Here is a 25345-nt window from a genome sequence, read left to right as displayed (position 1 = left end):
CGAACCATTTCTCTAGATTATGGCAATGGTTTCTATTAAGAATTAACGTTCCGTGGTTGGGGATTTAGCTCAGTGGTAGAGCGCTTGCCTGGCAAGCGCAAGGCCCTGGGTTCGGTCCCCAGCTCCGAAAAAAAAAAAAAAAGAATTAATGTTCCAGGACTGGAGGGACAGCTTTGGTATTAAGAGTGTTTACTGCTCTTGCAGAGGACCCAGGTTCAGCTCCCACTCAAACAAGCGGCTCAAAACTGTCTGTAACTCCAGTTCTAGGGGATCCTGCGCCTCTTCGGGTTCCTATATGCATGTGGTGCACATAAACACAGGAGATCAACTCATACATACACACTAAATAAGCCTTAACCAAAAAAAGCCTTAAAAACTAAAAACAGGTTAAAATTTCTTATTATGCTATGTTTCTTATTCTGCGTTACCTACAACATGCAATCCCTGACAGTCATTGTTCAGAGGGAAATACTGAAGCAAGACAGGACCGTCTGACTTTGGAGAGACAACATCTTGACCCCAGGAAAGCCTAAAAAGCCACTAACCTGGGGGCCGCCAGTTGCTTCCCTTCGTTTTCGACTTTCCCGCTTGTCGGACGCCGTTCTGACGTCATCAAGGCCACGCCGTGCCGTGCCGTGCCGTGCCGTCACTCTTCCACGCCGGAAGTTGAAGGCCTGGCGGCCCAGCTGGAAACAGTACGCGTAGAAAGCTAAGCTGCCCCAGATTCCACACCAGCTTGACTGAGGGGCGGGTGAAGGCCCCGATCCAAAATCCGGGAGGAACGCAACACCTCCCAACCCGCAGCCAACTTTCAGCGAAGATGGCGGGGCCCGAGCTGCTGCTTGACTCTAACATCCGCCTCTGGGTGGTCCTGCCCATCGTTATAATCACCTTCTTCGTGGGCATGATCCGCCACTACGTGTCAATCCTACTGCAGAGCGATAAGAAGCTCACCCAGGAACAAGTGTCGGACAGGTCAGTACCCTCACCCTATCCTGCCCTCATTCCCGGGTGACCTTGGTCAAGAAAGTGCAAGGATTATATCACTTTAACTGAGTTTTCATCGCGCCCCTACTGGTATGGTAGGTTGACCTTGGCAGTTATCTGTGTTTCGCTTTTGTCTGTAAAATGGGGATAATAACAGTACCTACCTAACAGAACAGGCATGTGGATGTTAGATTAGATTAGATGATATCTAAAAGCCTTTAGCACAGGGCAAGGGTTTAAGAAAACATTGTTAATATTGTTAGGCTAGTGGTCAACCATCAGTGAGGTTATCTATGAACTATCCCGCTCCATTCCTTTATTAAGAGTACCTACCAAGAGCCAGATGCATTATTACCTTAAGTAATAACATCTGCTAACATCCAATCAAGTGGATTTCATAATCTACATTCTACCAAACAACTGTAATGGTCTGCTGAGATGCTATGGTATAAAGTGCTTCCAAAGCTTTGAGACTGAGGAGTCGTAATGGAACATTTCGCCTGCCTAAAGTGGAGGCATCCTCTCCTCACTGGCTTTCTTACAGTGTTTTTCTATGGAGACAGAACTTTGATATAACTTCAGGCAGTTCACATTAAAATCACTAACCGTTTTCAGTCATTTTATTCTAGTCATTTCCAGAGACTAAAAAAAGTGCTGCTCTTACCTCAACATGTCCAGATCACATAGGAATCACTTTAACAAAGAGAATGTCAGGCTCAGAAGTTTCTGCAGAGAGCAGTGGGGAAAAAAACCTCATTTTATCATATGTTAACGTTTCTTTTTGTGGCAGGTAATACTGGATTTCCACTTGCTGGTGATTTAAAGATTGTCTTAAATTAAAACCCCTTAATTTTGAAGATTTCTTTATGTTATGTATATGAGTAGACTGTCTCTCTTTTCAGACACACCAGAAGAGGGCATCAGTTCCCATTACCGATGGTTGTGAGCCACCATGTGGTTGCTGGGAATTATACTCAGGACCTCTGGAAGAGCAGTCAGTGCTCTTAACGGCTGAGCCATCTCTCCAGCCCTCAAAACACTTCTTCAGCAGTGAGATTGTGATGTAACTCAGTTGGGTACAGTGCTTGCACAACTGGCTTTGAAGCCCTGGGTTCAATTCCTTACCCTGGCGTAAGCCAAATGTGGCAGTGCAAGCCTGTAATCCCAGGACTCAAAGCTGGAGGTAGGAAGATCAGAAGTTCAAGCAAGCTACCTGTAGTCCAGAAGTCAGGCTGGTGTGCATGGGAACCTGTCAATTGACTTTCCTTATTATGCTGCTGCTGCTACTAATACTACTACTACTACTAATAATAATAGTAATGAGCCAGCTTTATGAAACATTCTAAGCAGGTACAATGGTAAGGACTTATATTCATTAATTTATTTAAAACCTAAAGCAAGTCCATGTGGTTGATACAGTGTCCTCATTTCATAGAAACCGGGACTTTATAGAGTTCCATAATAGCAGTAGATGTCAGTTCAGGACTTTAAGCCAAATCTGTGGTTCCCAAGCCTAGCCTCTTTCTATTCCCCAACAGTGGCCACTATGATTATTTTTGTGTGGCATTAGTTTCAGAGCTGACTAGAGACAGCTCCCTGAAGCAAACCTTGGGAGTTAGCTTACTACAGACTTGAAAACTACTACAAAAAGATGGGGAGTGAAGAAAACTCAGTAATTTAATTTTACTTAGTTTTTTAAAATATTTATTTTTGCTACCATGGTGGTGCATGCCTTTAATCCCAGTACTCGGGAAGCAGAAGCAGGTAGATATGTGAGAGTTCCAGGACAGCCAGAGCTACATAATTTTTGAGACATAATATCTGTCTCAAAAAAATGTATTTTTGTTTTGTTCTATGTGATAGAGTATTTGCCTGCATATATGTATGTGTATGTACTTTGTGTATGGTGCCTGCGGAGGCCAGAAGAGGGTGATGGATCCACTGGAGTTGGAGTTGCAGAAAACTAGTTGTGAGCTGCCATGTGGGATCTAGGAACTGAACCAGGGTCCTCTGCAAGAACAGCAAGTGGGTTAACTACTCAGCTTTCACTCCACCCTCAGTCAACAGTTTCTGATTTCTATAAAATAATTGTCACTTTATCCTTACAATCAAGCATGTTATCCTAAACCCACTTTCATAATGAAAAGGAAAGTCAGAGAAATTAAACAGCCTTCCCAAAGTAATCAGGGTAATAGACCATTATATATGTATACTAACCCATATGGTGGTAACTATATGATGCAGTTTTCTGCCCTGGTTCACCTTACAGTTTTAGAGTAATGGTTCTAACTGACATCAGACCCTCAGCTCTTTTTGTATTCTACAGATGAAGTTCACACTCAGTGCAGTGTATATTTAAGAAGGTTTGTTTGTTCTGTTTTTTGATTGTTTTTCAAGAACTTTTAAAAGGCAACACAGTGTTTAAGTTGTAATAATCAGAAATAAAGAGATTTTTAGTAAGATGATATGTATTTTATACATGCATATTTGTGCACAGCTATCTTACAAGATGTCATATGCATACATATATCTAGCTATAAAATTACAACCAGGACAAGTCAGTCAATTGGGAACTAAAGCAGATGATACTAAGTCTACACAGAACCAAGTCTGATTTTTTTCCCCACCCTGGGTGCTGCCTGTTTATAAACTTAGTAATATAAAGCCTGTGCTCCTTCCACACTGAAGTTAGGTTTGTGCCTTAGATAACTAGAACAGTTTGATGAGGTATACAGAAGTGTGTAGGACACAGGACAGTTCCTTGTTACATAACCGAACCATTGAGGATATCAAAACGCCTCTGAATCTATGACTAGTGACAGTTATATGCCATTTCTCCTCCACACTGTCATTATGACAATCAAAAAAGTTCCAAATATGCCAAACAGGGTGGCTTACACCTAGAATCCTAGAGGGTAGGGAGCTTAGGTAGGATCACCAGGAGTTTGAGCTCAGCCTGGGCTATAGAGTAAGACAATGTCTCACATCAACCCTCTCCCTTGAAATAGCCAGAGGTAGTGGTGCACACCTACAATCCCAACCCATGAGAGGATGAGGCAGGAGAATTGAGATTTCATGACCAGCCTGGGCTAAGTGAAACACTGTCTCAAAAGAAACACAAAGTTTCCCAGATTCCATAGGCCTCTAGAAGATGGTACTATCCCTGTAGAGAGTCACTGCTGTAAGGAACATCTCTAGTCATAATTGCTGCATCTCTAAGTGAGGTGTTTGGATCATGCCTGCTCTGACATGGTGCATCTTTACCCTACCAGAACCTGTTCTTGGCACTGTTGATGTTCAAAGTAGTTACTGCTCTTTCAAAGGGCCTGAGTTCAGTTCCCAGCACCTGTGTGAGGCAGCTCACAGCTGCTAATAACCTCAGCTCCAGAGGATCTAATTCCACACAGAACATGCATTCACAGACACACAAAAATAAAGTAACTTTTGAAAGATGTTCTTTATTGTAAAGTGTTTCTTTTGATACAGTATGAGTTGACTTTAGCTCGAATAGTCACAAAAAGGGAAATTTGCTATCTTACTTTATTAAACTCCTACTGGGTCGATATTTAGCTGTGGGCCAGATACAGTGGCACATGTCTTTAATCCCAGTACTTGGGAAGCAGAGGCAGTTTAAAGCTAGTCAGGTCTAAATAGTGAGTTCGAAGCCAACCATGACTATAAAGTGAGACCTTCCCTTAAAAAAAAAAAAATTAACTGATTCTTTTTTGTATAATGTATTAAACGAGAAATGAAAGAAATATACATGAATAGGATGCATTACCCTATATCTGGAGACTGTGTGTGTGTGTGTGTGTGTGTGTGTGTGTGTGTGTGTGTTTCTCAAACTCAGAGAATATATTGACTCATTTAGAGAGAAAAGAAAACAAAAACAGATTCTTGGGGATTGGGAGAAATACACTAACTAAAAACTAAAGTTGTGAGCAGTGAGAAGCTCAGCCACTACCCACCCAACACTGAGTTAAATACCTAGAACCTATAAATACAGTAAAATGAGAAAACCAACTTCTGCAGGCTGCTCTATGACCTCCAAATGTGACCCATAATGTATACTGCACCCTATCCCAAATAAATGTATACATGCTTTTTAAAAACTAAAGTTTTGCTACCTATAATGGTATGCCTCTTTAATCCCAGTATTCAGAAGACTGAAGTATAAAGATCATAAATTCTAGAGCAGCATGGTAGTTTGAATAGGTGTGGGCCCTATAGAATTGTGTGTCCATAGAGAGTGGCGCTATGAGGAGGTTTAGCCTTTTTAGAGTAGGTATGGCCTTGTTGGAAGAAGTTTGTCACTGGGTAGTTGGGCTTTAAGGTCTCCTAACATCCAGCTATACCCAGTGTGGCACACTGTCTCCTTCTGCTGCCTGTGGATCAAGATGTTTGTTCCTCCAGCTCCATGTCTGTGTGCACGCTGCCATGCCTATGATGATAATGGGCTGAATCTCAGAAACTCAGCCAGCCCTAAGTAAATGTTGTCCTTTATAAGAGAAGCCTTGGTCAGGGTCATGGCCTCTTCACAGTGATAAAATCCTAACTAAGACAAGCAGCCTATCAAGTTTAAAAAAAAAAAAAAAGCTAGCACTGCATAGTGGGGTTTTTTTTTTTCTATCTTAAAAAAAGTCTTTTAATTTCAAATTACCAAGGTTACCCAGTACAAGGATTTATTCTTAGATATTTGTAGAAATTAAAATGCAAAACTAGTGTTTTCGTGTGGAATTTTTACACTTGGGAGAATATAGTTAGGGATCTCAACTTCAGAGCCTGAGCATCAAGAGTACACAGGCTGGGGTTGGGGATTTAGCTCAGTGGTAGAGCGCTTGCCTAGGAAGCGCAAGGCCCTGGGTTCGGTCCCCAGCTCCGAAAAAAAGAACAAAAAAAAAAAAAAAAAAAAAAAAGAGTACACAGGCTAAGTCAGCCTTGTCTTGATCACCATCCTCAGCCTCAACTCTACAGAGTTCCTCAGTAGTTTCAGTATAAGAGCTTAGCTGATGTTTTGTTATCCGAGTGTCAGAGAGAGCCCTGACAGGGCTACAGGTGGCCAGGACTGTGCCCTACACTCTGTGGAGGTACAAAACGTGACAGTGGCAAGCTTCTGCTCTAATAGAGTTTCAGTCCAAGTGATAAAACAGGCAAAAAGAAAAATAATAGATGCCACCAACCCGGGATGTGCCAGGTCCAACAGTGAACACTTCAAATGAGATGAGAAAACCAGCGGGATGGCTCAGTGGTTAAAGGCTGTTGGTGCCAAGCCTAACCAATGGCCTGAGATTGATCCCAAGTACTTCTGTGGGAGACAGAGAGACCTGCTCCTACTAGTTGTTCTCTGACGTCCACATGTGTGAGGTGGCATGCACACACACGCACACACACTAAATAAATGTTAAAAATAAATTCACCTTGCTCATAGCCATTAAATCATTAGTTTTACATATAAAAAAATAAATTCACTCAGATGATATAGACAGGCTTGGCTTAAATCCCTTCAATATTTAACTTCATAGAACATGGCCTTACATGGCCTACATTGCCTTGAAGAGTCTGTTTGTTTTTAACATGTGTGGGTGTTTTGCCCCACAAATGTAATGTGCCCTCAGAGTTCAGGAGAGGAGGTTGGAACCGAAACTGGAGTTACAGATGGTTGGAAGCCAACATGTGGGTGCTGACAACCAAACCCAAGTTCTCTACAAGAGCAGGAAGTTGTCTTAACCACTGAGCCATCTCTCCAGTCCTCACTCTGGGTCTTGCCCACCTCTTCTTGCTCATTTTTTTCTTGCATATGGCCTGTCCTCAGCCAGAGAGTTGATTTTGTTACAGCACTCATACCTGTGACATCCCTTGGTGCTTTGACTAGGTAATTCCCACTCATCCTTAAGATTCCTACCTATGGGACTGGCAAGATGGCTCAGTGGTTAAGAACATATGTTGTTCTTGCAGAGGATCAATGCCCACCACCCACACGGTTGCACAAAATATACTATAACTTTATGTACACCCAGTGAAGGGGATCTAACACCCTCTTCTGACTTCCAAGGGCACCAGGCACACAGGTGGTATACAGATATATATCCAGACAAAACATACTATACTAAAAGAATAAAAGTCTTACTTAATCCTACATTCTGAGTAGAGATTCCTCCTGCTCGGTATCCTCTCATACACTCCCATCATGCCACCTAGTTCTCTGGGATGTGATGGTTCAAGTTCACATTGTTCCTGTAGTTAGGACTTTCTTTTTTTAGGTAATGTGCTATGTAGCTCAGGCTGCCCTCAGACTTGCTGTATAGTGAAGGATGTCGCCACTTTCACAGGGCTGGCATTACAGTGGTGTGCTATCACACTGTGTTTATTATTGGATTTCTTACTCTAAACATAATAGGAAATTTACATTTTCATCATTGCTTATGGCGCTAACATGGCATCTGGTAGTTAGAAGTTTAAGAAATGTGTGCAGTAAAAGCCTGAGTCTGTGCTTGTGAGATTGGGAGTGGTAGGGAATTAGCATGACTTGCCCAAGATCACAGTTTATAAGGCATAGAAGGCCAGGCACAGTGGCATACACCTTTACTCCCAGTATTCAGAAGGCAGAGAAGCAGGCAGATTTCTGTGAGTTCGAGGCCAGTGAGGGCTCCATAGTGAGACAGTATAAAACTAGCAGAGACAAGATCTGAATAAGGACAAACGATTATAAAAGACTCCGTTTTTTAAACATTTTTATTAGTTTATGTGTATGGGTGTTTTGCTTGCTTGTATGTCTGTGTACCGTGTGCATGCAGTGCCCAAGGAGTCCATAAAAGAGCATTGGATTCCCTGGAACTAGAGTCAGAGATGGTTGTGAGCTGCCATGAGGGTGCTAGGACTTCGACTCAGGTCTTCTGGAAGAACAGTCAGGGTGCTTAACTATGAGCTGTCCCTCCAGCCCAGAAATTCTTACTCTGTCTGAACTTAAACTTAGCTTTTCACAGAATTGTCTTGGTACAGAGTCCATTGGAGAATCTGTAACAGCTCCCAGGGTACAGAACATATCACACATCTCTTCTGTAGGCCTGTGTAAGGCAGACAGCTGTGGACTATCACGAGGCTGAGAGGAGGGAAAGCAGGTGGAGTTCTTTGGAAGAATTTGTGGTGGAAGATGAGCTCAAGGAAGGAACTTCGGTGGGTGGGGTAGAACTGGCAGAAGAGGCTGGCAGCAGAGCATAGCAGCACACGCAGCAGCTGGGCATGTGGAAGGTGGCCAACCGACCCACTGGCTCTCACTACTTGGAGCATGCGGCTTGTGCTGAGCAGGAATGAGAAAGCGGAGCATTCTCTGCATTTCTGCCTAAAGTCTTCTTGGTTCTCAAGAATTTCCATTGACCCAAGAACTCTTCCCCTCTCCCTCCATTAAACAACTTCTGAAAACCTAGGGGAAAGTATGGTGTTTTATTTCTGCTGCATATTATTTACTCTAAAAATCACCAATAATGTATTCAGTAACTACTGAAGAGTTGGAAGGAAGTTGGTTTGAGCCCTAGGTGGAGTTTCTCTCCATTATCTGTCAGGTAACAGCCATCTTGAGGCCTGCCCTCGTTTCTCTGAGTGAATGAAGCAGCTCCTCTTTTGCCCTCCCGGCCCTCCCACCCCCGCCTCCAGATCTCCGGAGCACTCTCCAGCTACACTTCCCTTGCAAGGAGAGTTCCTTTGTGTCTCACATCGAATCCAGAAAGGCCAAGTGCAATGTCCCCGATTGCCTTCCTCAGAAACCTTTATTTGTACAGAGCCCGGTGACTCTGAAGACAACCCTTGTGAAAGCCTGAGTGGCGAGTTGAATATGTGTCATTGATTTTTAGGGTTCTTGGAAAGTTTCCACACCCAGCTATTGCCAAACAGGTCCTCTCTTATGTCTGAATGGGCCTTCTGCTTCACGATCGTTTTCCTCTTGTTTCACATTCTAACATCTCTTTGTCTTGTGTTTTCCAGTCAGGTCCTAATTCGAAGCAGAGTCCTCAGAGAAAATGGAAAATACATTCCCAAGCAGGTACTCACTGATCTTTTATTTAAAAGCTCCACTATTCACCTGTAAGGGCAGTAAAAACCTGAATGTTATTTATAAGAGGGGCGCCAGAGAAAACTGGAGGTGGCTCTCCGATTATTAAGCGCAGCCTGCTGGTATATGCTGTCACTTGCCCTCACCCTTCTTAGGAAACTGTTTTTAACTGTGACTCAGCTGAAGTGTCAGATTGGCTGCCAAGGAAACTGACAGCTCAGAGTGTAGAAGTGTATTCCAAGGGCCTTTAGTCAGTTCCCTGGGGGATAATTTGGCAATTTACTATTTCACAACTCTCATATTTAAAAAAGATTCTCTTTTTTCTGCTAGTCTTTCTTAACACGGAAATATTACTTCAACAACCCAGAGGATGGATTTTTCAAAAAAACCAAAAGGAAGGTTGTGCCACCTTCACCTATGACAGGTATGTTTATTCAACATAGGTGGTCAAGCACTAAGTCATAGGAGATAGTCAGGTAAAGGACTTAGAAGCCATCTAATTATCTCTGGGGACTGGGGCCTTTCTCATACATGCTAGGCGACTCACATACATGCACTTAGGTGCATTCCGAGCCTCTAATATAGGAGTCCTTGAAAGTGGGGCCCTCTTTTTCCAATAAATCCACAAATCCTAGTTTAGCAGGTGGATTTTACAAAGTTCTTGCTGATGTGGGGGAAGACCAAGGCCATTGTCTCTGCTCTCTGTTCAGAGCTGTAGGAACTTGGGACCAGTTCCCACCAGTGTCTAGATCGTTGCTGGAAGACAGTACCTTATGTCTTATGCACAAATGAAAAGCAGCTGCTCCTTGGTTGCCCACACCAACATACAGTTGACCTAACTGCTGCATGGCTCCTGCCAGCCCTGTTTTGTGTAAAGTGGGTCAAAGCAGTGCATTCTGGGTCGACTCTCTCTCTTCCCAGTCTCACTCTTCTAGGTGAGGTAGTCAGTCCTTCTGATTCATACAGAAGACAGTAGTGTCAACACTTAGGAGCAACAAAATGTCAGTGTACATATGAAGTGAACCTAGTCCAGGGATGCAGAAAAACAGGATGTCCAAAGCTAGGATTGTCAGGTCAAACAAGTTAGATCCTGTTGACATTGATGAGAATACTCAGTGACAGGGCCTCGTTATGTCTCGAAACCCCATTCCCCCAAAAAAGAATTACTCTTTAGGAACACATACATCAGAGATTGGTCAGTTATCTATTACAGGGTAGGTAGCAGCGGCACTCCCTGCTAGAAACGGTTGAGAATGAAGGTATTGAGAGACATAGGGCTGGAGAGGTGACTCTTAAAAGCACTTGCTGATTTGCAGAGGACCCCAACTCCCTCATGACAGCTCATAACTGTCCATAACTCTAGTTCCAGGGGAATGATGCTTCTGGCCTTTGTGAGAGGTCCTGCATGCACAGACACTTATGTAGGCAAAACAACCACATGCAACTTTTTTAATCTTTAAAAATATATATATATGTATATTGAGAGGTTGGTACTATGACAATGTGGAAATGTCATCACAAATTATTTTTTCTGTTTTGATATTGAGAGCTGCTCTACCCCCTCCTGCATGGTAAGCAGTGCTCTGCCCCTGAACTACACCGTCAGCCTTTCTTTACAAAATTATTAATTTTCAAAGTCAGATTGAGAGGTAGAAAGATATGCAACAGAGAACTCAAAGGATTTAGGAGCAGATGGAGAGGAATTGTCTGCGTCTTACATGCTGAGATCACGTGAACTTGTACAGTAAATCTGATAGCTGGCCCGCCATGCTGGCAAATGCCCTTCACCCCACTGACAGGCAGGCCTGATAGTCAAGACCAGCTGGGCTACACAGTAAGACCCCATCTTAAACACAAACAGCTGTCTGACCTAAGTATGTGAAGAGTCTTGTCAACAAAGAGAAACCTGGTGTTTTCTTCTGCGTTTGTCTTAGACCCCACCATGCTCACAGACATGATGAAAGGGAACGTCACCAATGTCCTCCCAATGATCCTTATCGGCGGATGGATCAACATGACATTCTCAGGCTTTGTCACAAGTAAGTCTCAGGTCTAGGAGACCTCCTACTTCCTTTACCCACGCCCCTTTCCCAGTGCTACTGAGAATGTAATGTCACTTCACGGATAGTGTTTCTTGTGAAAATAACAACATATTTTGAACAAAAATCTTGAGTTCCAATCTTATTCAGTGTAAATGCTTTGTAACTAATGGTGACACAGGAGTAGCTGAGGCTTAAGTGCACGTTTCTCCCAAATGCCAGGTCATGGTTCATCCTGCGTACCTGCTCCCTCCATAGTCTAGAAACTGAAATCTCTCAGCAAAATCAGAGCAGAGTGACATTTTGACTGTTCTGTTCTCCAGAGGCTGCCACCAATTTCCTCGTGAAAATCATTTTCCAGAAGCCAGTGGTACAGAGTTCCCACCTCCTCTGAGAAAGAATGTGTGTGTTCACACGTCAGCTGGCTTGGGTGCCTACTAGGAACTTTCTTGAAGCAAAAACATGGTGTTTTTTTCTTTGCCTACAGCTAAGGTCCCGTTTCCACTGACGCTTCGCTTCAAGCCTATGCTTCAGCAGGGAATAGAGCTGCTCACACTAGACGCGTCCTGGTAAGTGTGTGGTCTAAAGAGACTGCTGGCCCCACACAGTTCTAGTTTTTATTTCACTAGAATGGGGTTGTTTCAGTTTGAGAAATTTTGTCCCTCCCTCCCTCCCTCCCTCCCTCCCTCTCTTCCTTCCTTCCTTCCTTCCTTCCTTAAATGAAAGCTGTTTGAAATGCCACTGCTAGACTAAAACAGTTTTACAGTAGTTGTGCCAAAAGAAGGTTTGTCTTCCTCTCTTAGATGAGGAATGCAGGAGTGAAGGTATTGAGCATCCCCCTGCCTCAGAAAAATGGAAAGGTTAAGTAGTCTGGCCAAGCAGAGCTTCTTAGCAATGCCCTGAAACTTATAAGAATGGAGTCTGTCTTTGTCAACTTTCTGTTACTGAAGTACTGAGAGCATCACCTTGTAAAGAGGAGAGGTGTATTTTGGCTTGCCATTTTGGCGGCTCGGGTCATGACCCTGCAGCCTCATTGCTTAGGATCTGTGATGGGGCAGAGAGTGGTATATAATGGTGAGCGCTCACCTTAGGATCAGAACATAAAAGAGAAAAGTGAGGTGTCCAGACCCCACAATCTCTCCAAGAACATGCCCCCAGTGACCTAAAACTACCCACTAGTCTTCCATCTCCCAAAGGCTCTCCCACCTTCCATTGGACCCACAGACTGGGGTCCAAGCCTTTAACACATGAGCTTGCTTGTTTGCTTGTATTGCTTTTTTTGAGACAGGGTCTCTACATAGTCCTGGCTGTCTTGGAATTCATTTTGTGGACCAGGCTGCCTTGGAAACCACAGTAGTCTATCTGCTTCTGCTCTGCCTTCCGAGTGATGGAATTGAAGGCATGTGCCACCATGTGAGGCTAACACTTGGACTTTCTAAAAGAACATTCCAGAGCCAAATTATAGAAATGTTTGGACTATCATTTTCCTTAGTCCCAGTCACCATGCTGGGTATTTTCCATGTATTACCTTATCCTCACAGCAACCCTGTGAGGTCAGCAAAAACTACTGGTGATCCACACACAGCTTTTCCATAACCAGTACTTGCACCTGTTTCCACTCCAGTGACGTATAGCAGATACCAAGCTGGAATCTCAAAACCCTCTTGGGAAGCACTGCTCTTGTACCCAAAGTCCAGTAACATTGACTTCCAGACTGTTCTGTCTGTGGCTTCTCAAGAACTGGCCTGAAACAAACTCAAACAAGGAGAGCCTAGTGGCAATTTTGACTCCTCCGGTTTGAGCAGAGCCATCTCTGGTTGTGTTAACCCCAGGGCAAAGAAGATGCCTCACCTTGCTCTGTGTAAGAAGAAAAACTACACATGAGCTATGTGACTCTGTAAAAATTTGCCCTGCCAGGTCCACTGGCCTGGCATAAATGCCAGGGTTAGAGAATGCTTATCTTCTCTCGGCATTTGGACAGCTGTGTATGCCACATACGTGGGCAGGCAGGGGAAACAGCAACATTCCAGGGGAGCTGCAATGCACACACACTAAAGTAACTGTTGTGGACAGGTCATCAGCATTGTGGGACCGAAGTACCTGTTTAGTCTACTGCAGGAACCAGAGCAGACCCAGTCACGGGTCGCTCTTCCCACGTGGATCGCTCTCTTCACTCGCCCTTTGGTTTCTGTTTGGATGATCGAGTTCCAAATTTGTTCAGGTAGCTGTCACCCTCAGTATTGCAAATGCTTCCCAAAAGTCAGGCCTGGTCCTCTCTGCTAAGTAGGGAACACACAGACACACCCACACTCCTAGAGAGTAGGGTTCAGAGTAGGCAGCCTCTTTCAGTGTCACCCACGGTGCCTGTGTGTCAGAAGTCAGCCTTACTGTGTTACTGTGTTCATCTCCTCTGTGGTTGTGCCTTGGCTATCTAGAGTGTGTCTTGATTCTCACATACAATGAGCAGCTGTGAACTCTGTTCATCTCCCTAGTAACCCACCCCCACTCTCCCTGTTGCTTTGCTAGGGTGAGTTCTGCATCCTGGTATTTCCTCAATGTGTTTGGACTCCGGAGCATTTATTCTCTAATCCTGGGCCAAGACAATGGTAAGAAGCTCAGTGGGTTAGTGAGCGCTGCTTCCTGTGAAGGTGGGGAAGTCTTCTGGTTCCTGTGTTGGTCAGCGTGGCCCCACATAGTGCTTTGGTCCTTGAGTTTCTGAGGACAGTTGCAAAGCTCAGACTGAACATGAGCATTCCTCCCAGCAATCACTGGGCAGTACTTGGTTGCTCAGAGTCTGGCACTTTGTGTGGGGACCCAGCACTCCCATTAAGCCTGCGAACCTAAAGCCTAAGGAAGGACTGGTTAGATGAGTTCCTGTATTGAGCAGATTCCCCACCAGTTTCAGTAGTGAGGACCTCAGATACTCTTTACTGATTGGATTGCTTTTCTATACCTTAGGGTCTCAATAGATACCCTGTGGGCTTCAGAGCAGGTGAAGGATACAGCAGTGAACTACCTAGGCACGTAGCCATGCTCAGTAATTAGTGTCTAGTGCCAGACTGACATTTAAAATAAAGTTCGGAGTGCTTTAGCTTTGTCCGTGTTCCACCTGCAATCACCCCCATTTTCCTAGACTTTCCCAGAATCACATACCAGAGGCCACCAGGCCAGTCAGCTGTCCAATTCTCAAACCCACCACCAAGCAGCTATAAGTTATGCGTGTTCTCCGGTAAGGGTGCTGGGTGCTTATGGAGCCTGGTACTCATTGAGCCTGTCTTCTGCTGCAGCTGCTGACCAGTCACGAATGATGCAGGAGCAGATGACAGGAGCAGCAATGGCCATGCCTGCGGACACCAACAAAGCTTTCAAGGTATACGCCGGTGACCATGGGTGCAGAACTGCAGGGCTATCTCAGACTTACCCCAGTCCTCCCTTAACCGCTCACGTTCAAGTGCAATCCAAAATGAGCAGTATATAGAATATGCTGTCCTGCCCCACCCTATCCAGGACATAAATGATCACTCTGTCCAGTGTGTTCACACTGTATGTGCTGTGCACCTCATGACAGTTGAGAGGGAGAAGCCATATTCCCATTACTTTCATTACAGCATGCTCTTGTTCTAGTTTTGAAAATATTTTTTAATTTTTCCTGCATTTTTGTGTGCCTGAAATTGTGTGTGTGTGTGTGTGTGTGTGTGTGTGTGTGTGTGTGTGTGTGTGTGTGTGTGTGTAGACCATATGCATTCAGGAGCTTGTAGAGGTCAGAAGAGGCATGGCATTGCATACCCTGGAACTTGAGTTATAGGTGGTTATGAGCTGCCATGTAGTGCTAGCTAGACCTACACAGTAATACCTGTCTCAAAATAGTAATTAACATTAAAGTAATTTGAGGGGCCAAGTGTGGCAGTCATGCCTATAATCCCTGTCCTTAAGAGGCTGAGGCTGAGGATCTGAGGCCAGCCTATACTACATGAGACCTTACCTCAAAAAACAGAACAAAGCAACAAAATTCTAAAACATGTCTTTGTGACCTTGTATTGAACAATTTTGTTTTGTTTTAATTTGAGGGTGTTTTTTTGTTTTTTGTTTTTTTTAATTATGTGGGTATTTAGTATATGTCTATGTATATGTCTTAACTCCTGAGCCCTCTCTCCATGGTGTTTGACTTTTTGAGACAGTCTCCTGCCTCCATTTCCCAAGTGCTGGGATTGTAGACATATTCCACCATGCCTGGCCTTGGTGAGTTTTTAAAGATTGCTGTATGAGTGTTCGTATATCTATCTGCCTCCCATGATCCAGTCAGCTCATACACAGAACAGCCTTGCTTAGCTGCTGGTCAGAGAGGTGGCCACTCCGTGCTGTCCCCAGCTGTCAGCTCAGTGGCAAGCGTCCTTCTCAGCCTGTGTTCTCCCCATGCAGACAGAGTGGGAAGCTTTGGAACTGACAGATCACCAGTGGGCGCTCGATGATGTGGAAGAAGAACTCATGGCCAGAGACCTCCACTTTGAAGGCATGTTCAAAAAGGAGCTGCAGACGTCCATATTCTAACCGCACGGGGGTCAGCTGTGTCCGGAACTTGCAGTAGCACTTACCCTTGTAACTTCCGTGGAGCTGGAGCCTCTGAGAATGAAAAGGAGGGGCTGGCAGGTGCAGCGAGGCTCGTTCTTGTCTGAGCTGGGGCCCCCTTTATGTTGGACACTTAGGAAAAGGAGTTGCGGGTGACTGCGGTCTTAGAGTTTGTGATTGTTCCTTCAGGTGGACGTCAGAGAAAGGGGAGACCCCATGCTACTGAGAATATCTCAACCCTTAGCAGAACCTCCGTGCTCAGAAAGAGCATGTCAGTTATAGCAGTCACGATGTCGGTCAGCCTGACTTCCAGCCACAGTAAACTCCTGTTTTCTTAGGATCCAAACACACCCTGCATTTTACCTTTAATTTCTTGTTTGTATTTTTTAACTTTCTTTACATGCGTAATATACATTTTCTCTACCACAATTTAGAAACTATGGCTGAGCAGCATAGAGCTCCCTGCAGTGTTCACTTGAGCCTACAGAATGACGCAGAGAGCCAGTGTGGCCCAACATTGCTGAAATAAACTCTTTATAGAGTGGATCCCCAGGGCCGGGGCAGACTCAGCAAACTTTTCATATCTCTTCATATTTAGTCCAGTGAAAACAGGTGGCCCTGAGGCACAGCCAGACTCTCAAGTGCCTTTGGGCTCATCAGAGACAGGTTACATAATACAAGTTCTTGATTGGAACTTGAGAAAATATCAACTCTATTGGCCAGTCAATGGTGCTGTACTGTAAATGGCTACTCATTTGAACGAATGACCTCATCCCAGTTCCTCTGGGCAGGAAAGAACTTACCACTGTTGGCAAGAAGGCAGTTTCTGTTGGATATATAGATCAAGGTGCCCAGGAGTCCTCTGACCAGGGAAGTGACAGGGTGCCATTTCTGTACCAAGAGGTGGGTGTGACTGCATGTTAAGCACTGTAGCCAAGAACAAGCGACTCTTGACTCTTAATTAAACAGCCCTGTTTTCTCTTTGCCTGTGAAAGTGTTGCCTCTGTGGGTTCTGAGAGCTTTCTGCCAATGGGAGTACCTGTCTTAGAACAGGGCTGGAGGGCTCAGCGGGAGAGAGCTATGCACCTTTGCCTTCCCAGAACTCAGGGGAAGTCTGGATGGAGCTCAGTGGTAGTCAGTCAGTCAGTGCACATTATCCCCAGAATACACACAGAAGCCCGCATTATGAGGCAAAGCTGCTTATTTCCCGTTGCCTGTATGAGTGTTTGGCTTGTACCTAGGTCTGTGCACCACATGTGTGCAGTGCCTGCAGTGGCTAGAGAGTGGCAAGTCCCCTGGAACTGGAGTTGTTGGTTGTGAGGTGCCGAAAACCAAACCCAGGTCCCCCGTAAGAGCATCCTGTGCTCCTAACCACTGAGCTGTCTCAGCGTCCCCAGGGGAGATCTATTTTGAGGTCATAGAACCTCTGTGAATCTGAAGACCAAAAGGCAGAGTGACTTGTGGCCATCTCAGAAGCAACTTGACCCTGATAGTGTTGGGAGGGACTAAGGGACAGGACCTGCTGCTGCGGTAGAAGTGGAGTAAGTAACTGCTGTGTGGAATGCTGGGTGAGGGTGGGAGGGGCAGCGTGGAGTTCATGGTCATGGTCTGTTCCTGTCCTGTGCCCCCATGCCTGCCTCTGAAAAAGACATTTCCCCTTTCCAGGCCTCTGGGATGAGCAGCCATTCTGAAAAAGTCTGCAGTCCTCAGAAGATTAAATGCTTTTGCAGAATGACACAGAAGGGTTACCTATCAGGAGAGAATTGGGAAAGAAAAGTGACACATGCAGAACTACACAGTCACAGAAAAGTGACACATGCAGAACTTACACAGTCACAGCAGCAGCATTAGTCACTGCAGGAGGCCACACCACTGTCTACCAACTGAGTAACTCACGGTCACGTGATAGACAGCCGAGCAATGAAAGGAGCGAAGTGCTGCCCCCATGGCAGGGCCGCAGAGCTGCTCTCTCCAACGAAGAACCAGTGTCCAGGAGTCAGTGCCCTCCCCGGTTTCACATGTGCTGAAGATGGAACCCAGGACTTTGTACACTAATCAAGTGTTCTACCACTGAACTGTATGCCCAGCCCTTCCAGGGTTTTTTTCCCTCCTCATTTTGGGGCCTTATTATATAGCCCTACCTGGCGTAGAATTTACTGTGTAATCCAATCTGGCCTTGCATTCACAGATCCACCTACCTCTGCCTTCCGAGTGCCGTGAGTAAAGACGGCACCACCACGCTCAACTCCTATCCCACCCCATGTTTTAGTGCAACCTCCAGGATTAGCAGATCCATAGAGGTAAAGGTAGCTTAGTGGTTGCCAGGGCTTGGAAGAGGAGAATGGGAAATGACTCCTAAAGGGTCCAGTTTGGTTTACAGGGTAATGCGCTAGATGACACCATCATTGTGATAAAATGCCTAGCAATAATCAATGGAGCAGAGAAATGGTTTATCTGGGCTCCCAGTTTCAGGTGTTTCACTCTGTGGTTGGTTGCCTCTGGTTTCTAGACCTGTGGGGAGGAGCCAGGAAGCACAGAGTACATGGTCTTGACATTTTTTAAGGGGTATGCCCCACTGACTGAGTTTCCTGCCATGAGGCCTTTCATCTAAAAAGTTCTATCACCTCACAATATTGGCACAAAATGGGGACCGTGCCTTCCACACAGGAGCCTTTAGGGAAACTCCAGATCCAAAGTAGAGAGTGATAGAATGTTCTAAAGCTGGACGTGACAGGAGCTAGGAATTCATTCTGTGGACTTGTCTAGGATGTGTGGGGCTTTATCCTATTCAGGAAGAATGGCTCCCTACAGCAGGGATGGTATGAAAATGGGTTATGCATAGCTCTCTTACAGGGTTCCCTATGGCACACTTAGGTAACTTAGGGCTACAGATGTAGCTCAGTTTATCAAGTGCTTGCCTAGCATGGAGAGCCTTGGGTTCAATCCTAGCACTCCCTAAGTCAGGCAGGCTGGTGTAGTCCTATAATAGTAGCATTCTAGGGGAATGAAGGGTGATCAGATGTTCAAGGTCATCCTTAGCTACATACTGTGTTCAAAGCCAGCCTGGGCTACATAAGACCCTCTCTTACATAAGCTGAGTAAATGATGTGTATGGGTTAGCTCTCAACCCTGCTGTGCTGACTAGTTTTATGTCAACTTGACACAAGCTATATCCTCTGTGAGAAGGAAACCTCACTGAGAAAATGCCCCCCTAAGGTCAGGCTGTAGGCAAGCCTGCAGAACATTTTTTAAATTAGTGATTGATGTGGGAGGGCAAGCCCGTTGTAGATGGGGCACTCTTGGGCTAGTAGAGCCATTGTGGACTGAGCTGGCTAGGTACTATCAGCAGACTGAGGAAGCCAGCAGGTAGCACCCCTCCATGGCCTCTGCATTGGCTCCTGCTCCCAGGTTCCTGCCCTGCTTTAGTTCCTGTCTTGGCTTCCTTCAGTGGACTGATTCAGGGTGGTTAATTCAAATAAACCCTTTTCTTCCTAAGTTGCTTTTGGTCATGGTGTTTCACCACAGCAGTAATGGTCCTAATTAAAACACCTGTCAAAAACACGGGAAGTGGGCTGGAGAGAGGGCTCAGCGGTTAAGAGCACTGACTGCTCTACCAGAGGTCCTGACTTCAATTCCCAGCAACCACATGGTGGCTCACAACCATCTGTAATGGGATCCGATGCCCTCTTCAAGTGTCTGAAGACAGCTACAGTGTACTCACATGCATAAAATGAATGAATCTTTAAAAAAAATAAACACAGGAAGAAGGGAGAAAAGACCACCCCTCCCCCAGGTCTTCCATGATTGTGACCAGGAGAGGATCTAGCTTTAGGTATTCCAGATAAAGAATATCAGGAAGGGGGTTGGGGATTTAGCTCAGTGGTAGAGCGCTTGCCTAGCAAGTGCAAGGCCCTGGGTTCGGTCCTCAGCTCCAAGAAAAAAAAAAAAAAGAATATCAGGAAGACACCTGTGACCCCTACATACAGAGAGGCCTCAGGAATAAGCCAGAATGTCCCTGAGCTTCTGTGCTTCACTGCCCCCTCCCAACCTCTAGCTCCACTGATTCCCAGAATCAGTACCAGAAGATCAGCAAGCCTCAAAATCCGGTGTCTTCCTCTAAGGATGGGTATTGTCCTTTGGTTCCTTTCTTTTCTTCTTTTTTTAACCATAGGTTGAAGCTTAAAATAGCTTTTTAAAGAAGATTTACTTATTTTATATATATGGATACACCGTAGCTGTTTTCAGACACACCAGAAAAGGGTATCAGATCCCATTACAGATGGTTGTGAGCCACCATGTGGTTGCTGGGAATTGAACTCAGGACCTCTGGAAGAGCAGTCAGTGCTCTTGTCCACTGAGCCATCTCTCCAGCCCTGTCCTTTGGTTTCTATTACTGGGATAAAACATTGACCAAAAGCAACTTGGGGCTTGTGGTGGCTATTCTTGGTTGTCAACTGGACTACATAAGAAATGAACTAAGACCCAAGTATCTGGATTCATTTGTGAGAGGTTTTTTTTTGTTTGTTTGTTTTTTTTTTTCTTAAATCATTTGAAGTTGGAAAGACCCACTTCTTTTTTTTTTTTTTTCCTTTTTCTTTTTTCTTTTTTTTCGGAGCTGGGGACCGAACCCAGGGCCTTGCGCTCGCTAGGCAAGCGCTCTACCGCTGAGCTAAATCCCCAACCCCGGAAAGACCCACTTCTTAATCAGGTCTTTGAGGTGGGAAGTCACACCTTCAATCCAGATCTTTTGAGGAGGGAAGATCCATCTAGGCCACGCCATCTGCTGACAGCCTATATAAAGGACGTGGAAGAAGGAGGCTCTCTCTACCTTTTTGCTCTCACTCTGGCCGGCAAGTCCATTTCTTTACTGACAGAATCTGCTTCTTCAGGATTCTGGCATATACTGAAGACCAGCTGAGACATCCAGCCTCCTGGACTGAACAACTACCAGTAATAGTTGTTCTTGGACTTTCTGGTGTGTGTGTGTGTGTGTGTGTGTGTAAATGTGATTTATAAGATATATATAACATACCCCTATGTATTTTATATTTTTTCATTCTGTCTATAGAATGGATGTCCCTCTAGAGAACCCTAATACAAGGAAGGAGGGATTATTTGGTTTACAGGACACATCATAAGGGAAAGCTAAGACAGGATCTGAAGCAGAGTCCATGAAGGAGTACTGCTTACTGACTTGCTCCCACTGGCTGGCTTTCTAATAGAACCCAGGGCTCTCTTGCCCAGAGACTGCCCCACCCGCAGTGGGCTGGGCCTTCCCACATCAAGCAGCAATCAAACTGTCCCCACAGACCACAGTGATGGAGTCAACTCCGAGACTGAAATTCCCTCTTCTCAGGTAGGTTTGTGTCAGATTGACAAAACTAGTCCTTCATAAAATGTTTTACGCTTTCATTCGTGCACACACACATACATGCTGTGAACTGAATCTAGAGCCTGGAAAACACTAAGCACCTTGCACACACATTTATCTCCAAACCACCCACTCGCCCTTTTCTGAGGCAGTCGGGATAGACTGTTTTCAAAGTAAACCCCATCAGAAAGATGGGTGATGCAGGATTGCAAGTTCAAAGTCAGCCTGGGCAATTTAGTAAGACGCAGTCTCAAAAATAAAGATACCAGAAGAGGAGGGTAGGGTAGTGGGGACAGCTGGCTGTGGGGACAGGCACTTGTAATCCAGCACTTGGGAAGCTGAAGCCAGAGGGCTGGAACTTCAGAGCCAGACTCTGCCATGAAGTGAAGTTGAGACCAGCCAACAAGAGCTACATGAGAACCTGTCTGTAAAAGGGCAGCGGGTGTGTGTGTGTGTGTGTGTGTGTGTGTGTGTGTGTGTGTGTGTGTGTGTATGTGTGTGTGTGTGTGTGCGTGTGTGTGCGTGTGTGTGCGCGCGCACGCGCGCTGCTGAAGGCATGAGGAATAACTCAGTTGCGGAACATCTGTCTATGTGCAGTGCACTAGCGTCAATCTGTAGCACCAAGTAAATAGATCCCGGTGGGTCATCTCACACACATTCTTGTGAGTGTCTCTAACAGGTGAAGCTTTGTTTGTTTATGGTTTTTGAGACAGGCTTACATAGCCAAGAATCTAAGGAAGCGCCCCTCTTTCTCCCTCTACCTCCAAGTGCGAGGGTCGCCAGGGAGGGTCAGCACACCTAGCTCTGCTCGCCTGCCCATGAACACGTTCAGATGTTCCCGCTGTGCTCCAAGACTGTTTGACATGTATGTTTGTCTGAACATACGTGTGTGGCACATGGTCTGCTGCCTGCAGAGGCCAGAACATGGTGTCAGATCCCCTTCTGTGACAGCTTTCTCTTCCCCGAACCCTCCAGGCTGTTTTTATGTCAGCTGCTTGGTCAATGAACTATATTGTTTGTACTCTGTAGAATCCTGTGGTTCCTTCAAAGTTACCCATACAGTCCACACTCCCTCTCTTTTAGTCTTTGGGGTGGTGTTTAGGTTTCTGGGGACCATGAAAGTCTCACGCTGCAGCCCTGGCTGGCCCTCACAACTAACCTCCTGCCTTAGCCTCCTGAGTCATAGAGCTGGGGTTATAGATGTGAGCCACCGAGGCCAGTAAGAAATAAATATTGAGATTGGCTTTTACTGGAATGAAGTGGGGGAGGGCGGCAGAGATGATTAAGCGAAGGGAAAAAACCAAGTCACGATTCCGGAGGACAACCCAAATGTCCAGGGAAGAGACACCGGTCACTTCTGACTCAGTCTGGAGACCCTTCACCACCACAGAATCAGAACAGGCAAGTGTGGCCACAATAGAAAAGCTACATTCTGCATGTTTCCCAACACAGTCAGCAGGTAATGCCTAGAAATGTTTGTAATCCCAACACTCAGGAGGTGGAGGCAGGAGGAGGAGGAGCTCGAGGCCAGCCTCTGCTACAAGGCAAGTTTAAGGCCAACTTAAGTTGTATGAGACCCTGACTCAAAGAATAATATACACATAGGAAGTGAATGATGTGGGGTGTGGTAGGACACATCCACAATAACAACGGTTGGGAAGTAGAGGCACAGAGACAAGGTCAAAACCAGCCTGAGCCTCATAGGAGACCCTGTCTCCGCAGAAGAATAAATCAAAGTTTAAAAATGAATGATAGCGGGGTTGGGGATTTAGTTCAGTGGTAGAGCGCTTGCCTAGCAAGCACAAGGCCCTGGGTTCGGTCCCCAGCTCTGGAAAAAAGAAAAGAAAAAAAAAGAAAAAGAAAAAGAATAGGGAGCTGGAGAGATGGCTCAGTGGTTAAGAGCAGGGACTGCTCTTCCAGAGGTCCTGAGTTCAATTCCCAGCAACCACATGGTGGCTCACAGCCATCTGTAATGAGATCTGATGCCTTCTTCTGGTGTCTGAAGACAGCTACAGTGTACTTACATATAATAAATACATCTTTTAAAAAGACATGAGTGATAGGTTGGGCAGTTGTGGCTCAGGCCTTTAGTGCCAAGACCTCAGGAGGCAGAGGCAGGAGGATCTCTAAGTTTGAGGCCAGCCTGATCTACAGAGTGAGTTCCAGGACAGCCAAGGCTACACAGAGAAACCCTGTCTGGAAAAAACAGCCAAACAGCAAGAAAAATGAGTAATATCTCAAACCAAGATAACTCACATAAGCCACCAAAGTCTACTACATGTGAAATAGATAAAATGCCAGAGGAAAGAGTCCAGGATAGCAGACGGTTGGGAATGGCTGTGTCTGAGGAATGGGAATTGGAGTGGGAAGGCGCAGGGCTGGGAAACCTTGGGTTTTAAAAGCCCGACTTAGCAACTGCCTGTCTTACAGGACCAGAGTTGTTTGGTTGGTACCGCCGGGGAGGTTGAAATCTGAGAATGAGTTCAGGCTGTAGCCGGGTTGGTGGGTAGGCAGCATGCCCTCAGAGCTGAGGACAGCTGGCAGAGCACTGAGCAGGCTCTCCAGCCTGCCCTAGCTCCCACCTGCTCTGCCTCTCATTTGTTTGCCCTGTCAAAGTGGCGGGCTGGAGTGAAGATGTAAGCCCATGGCTCCCAACATTGTCTCCTCTGGGAAGCTTCATTCCCTGCCAGTCACACCTCCTGTGCCTTCTCGTTCTCTCTCTGGAAGTTTCCAGGGCACAGCTCCCATAGGTGACAGTCTGCAGCCCTTTCCAGATTTGGAGGGACTAACTCCTCCCAGCAGAGCTCACGTGGAAGGTCTACTGTGTTCTTTTCCCCTCCCCCACTATGGAAGGCAGGATGTTATCCTCGCTCAGAGCCTGGCTCTAAACTCAGTCTTGTGACTTGGTAGTTGCTGTGTGACCTTTAACAAATTCCTATACCTTTCTGAGCATCTGCTTACCAGCTTCCAGATGAAGACCACAGTGCTACACAGAGCCGCTGTGAGACTTTGAAAGAATGGCACAGGCGGGTGTGTGGCAGGCACACTTGTCACAGACCAAGTGCATGGCAATGGCAGAGTCCCCCACCCCAAGATCTCCAGGATGATGGGGACAGTTACTGGACTGAGGCCATTCCAGTGTGCACCTGGCAGCCGGTGTCCCTACTTCTGTGCCCCTGGTCTCCTCTTTCCCTCCAGTGGTCAACTTTCATCCTGGCCTCAGGCCAAAGGGATCAAAATGTCCTGTCTTTGTTTGGACTCTCAAGCTTAGAAACCTCATGGGACCAAACTCCCCCACTCCAAAGAGGGCAGCCAGTGAACAGTGCGTGGAGGGGGCAGGGTGAACATGCCCTGAGGAGGGGAGGCAGCCAGTGCTGAGTGCTGTGTCTGCTCAAGCGGTGCTAACATTTTAACAGGCCCACTGGACAGTTGGGGAGATAGTTCAGTCTGTAGAGCGCATTCCACATGCGCAGAAGGACCTGAGTTAGATCCATAGAGAGCATGTAAATATTGAGGCATGATAGCAGTGTCCCTATAACACCAGCACTGCGGGGTGTGTGTGTGTGTGTGTGTGTGTGTGTGTGTGTGTGTGTAAGTTCTGTGGAAAAACCTAGGAGACCCATACTGGGTGTCGGGGAGTTATGGCAGCTGGAAATTCAGCTCAATGTGAGACCGAAGTGACTCAATTTTTAGCCACCAGGACAAAGTTCCATAAGATTTGAATCACACTGTAAAAAAGGAAAGCTTTTGTTGGGCTCTCGTCTCAGAGTTACACTCCACGATCCCTTAGCCCAGTGCTTTGGGGCTGTGACGGCACATACATCATGGCAGCCGTGCCTGGCAGAGGAGGCCTGGTCACCTCAGAGTGGCCAGGAAACAAAGAGAAGGAGAAGAAGTTGGGCCCTAAATACCCCTTCAAGGACACCACCTCGGTGACACACCTTCCTCCAATTAGGTCCCACTTCTAAAAGGTTTCGCCATCTTGCCCACAGCACCCCAGGCTGATGAACAAGCCTCTAGCACAAGCCTTTAGAAACACCGGATCTAACTCATGAGAGGCCATCGGCATAGAGAGGTAGAACCTAGTAAATGGAAGGCAAAAGTCAGCTTTCTACGTAACCTGGCTCATTTCCAAGAGTCGTCCTGCAAAGGACACATTGTCAGCCCTAAGATGGCAACAGAAGAGTCATCACCACACGAAAGACTAGAATCCGCTTCTCTAGGAAATGGTGGAAAGAAATGGAGAGAGAGGACTCCAGAGGTAGGACGGCTATCTTGTCTATCTGTCTCTGAAGAGCCTCACAGAGCAAGGGCAGGAGAGCAGCTCAGTGCCTGAGG

The 25345-nt window shown here is 45.9% G+C and overlaps 2 protein-coding genes across 5 annotated transcripts in view; one reads left to right on the top strand and one right to left on the bottom strand.

Moving 5' to 3' along the window:
- The window catches only part of Fancd2 (FA complementation group D2), a 64403-nt gene extending 63731 nt beyond the window's left edge, over window positions 1–672 (bottom strand). Inside the window, exon 1 of one of the 4 annotated variants that reach the window (XM_063286087.1) lies at window positions 546–672. The gene's annotated coding sequence lies outside the window, so the exon portion shown is untranslated. Of the gene's footprint in view, window positions 1–428; window positions 448–545 lie in introns of those variants that run through there. The other 3 variants (XM_039107635.2, NM_001001719.2, XM_039107636.2) reach the window with 3 other exon arrangements.
- Window positions 673–709: 37 nt separating this feature from the next.
- On the top strand, window positions 710–16619 carry Emc3 (ER membrane protein complex subunit 3). Its single transcript, NM_001008355.1, has 8 exons — window positions 710–975; window positions 8965–9022; window positions 9362–9455; window positions 10966–11070; window positions 11558–11639; window positions 13597–13676; window positions 14358–14440; window positions 15490–16619. Exons 1-8 carry the CDS (start codon window positions 821–823, stop codon window positions 15616–15618), a joined length of 786 nt encoding a protein of 261 aa, NP_001008356.1. The 5' UTR covers window positions 710–820; the 3' UTR covers window positions 15619–16619.
- The last annotated feature ends 8726 nt before the right edge of the window (window positions 16620–25345 follow it).

This window comes from Rattus norvegicus, chromosome 4, assembly GCF_036323735.1.
Source record: "Rattus norvegicus strain BN/NHsdMcwi chromosome 4, GRCr8, whole genome shotgun sequence".
Classification (NCBI taxonomy): Eukaryota; Metazoa; Chordata; class Mammalia; order Rodentia; family Muridae; genus Rattus; species Rattus norvegicus.
The sequence above is the reverse complement of the archived record's forward strand: the minus strand, read 5'-3'. Positions and strand labels throughout refer to the sequence as shown.

Excerpts from the sequence above, each read along its gene's own strand:
- Emc3 (NM_001008355.1), top strand. The coding sequence starts at position 821 with ATGGCGGGGCCCGAGCTGCTGCTTGACTCTAACATCCGCCTCTGGGTG. Across the intron at positions 9,023-9,361 it reads GAAAATACATTCCCAAGCAG|TCTTTCTTAACACGGAAATA; the intron begins GTACTCACTGAT and ends TTTTTCTGCTAG. Across the intron at positions 11,071-11,557 it reads ATTCTCAGGCTTTGTCACAA|CTAAGGTCCCGTTTCCACTG; the intron begins GTAAGTCTCAGG and ends CTTTGCCTACAG.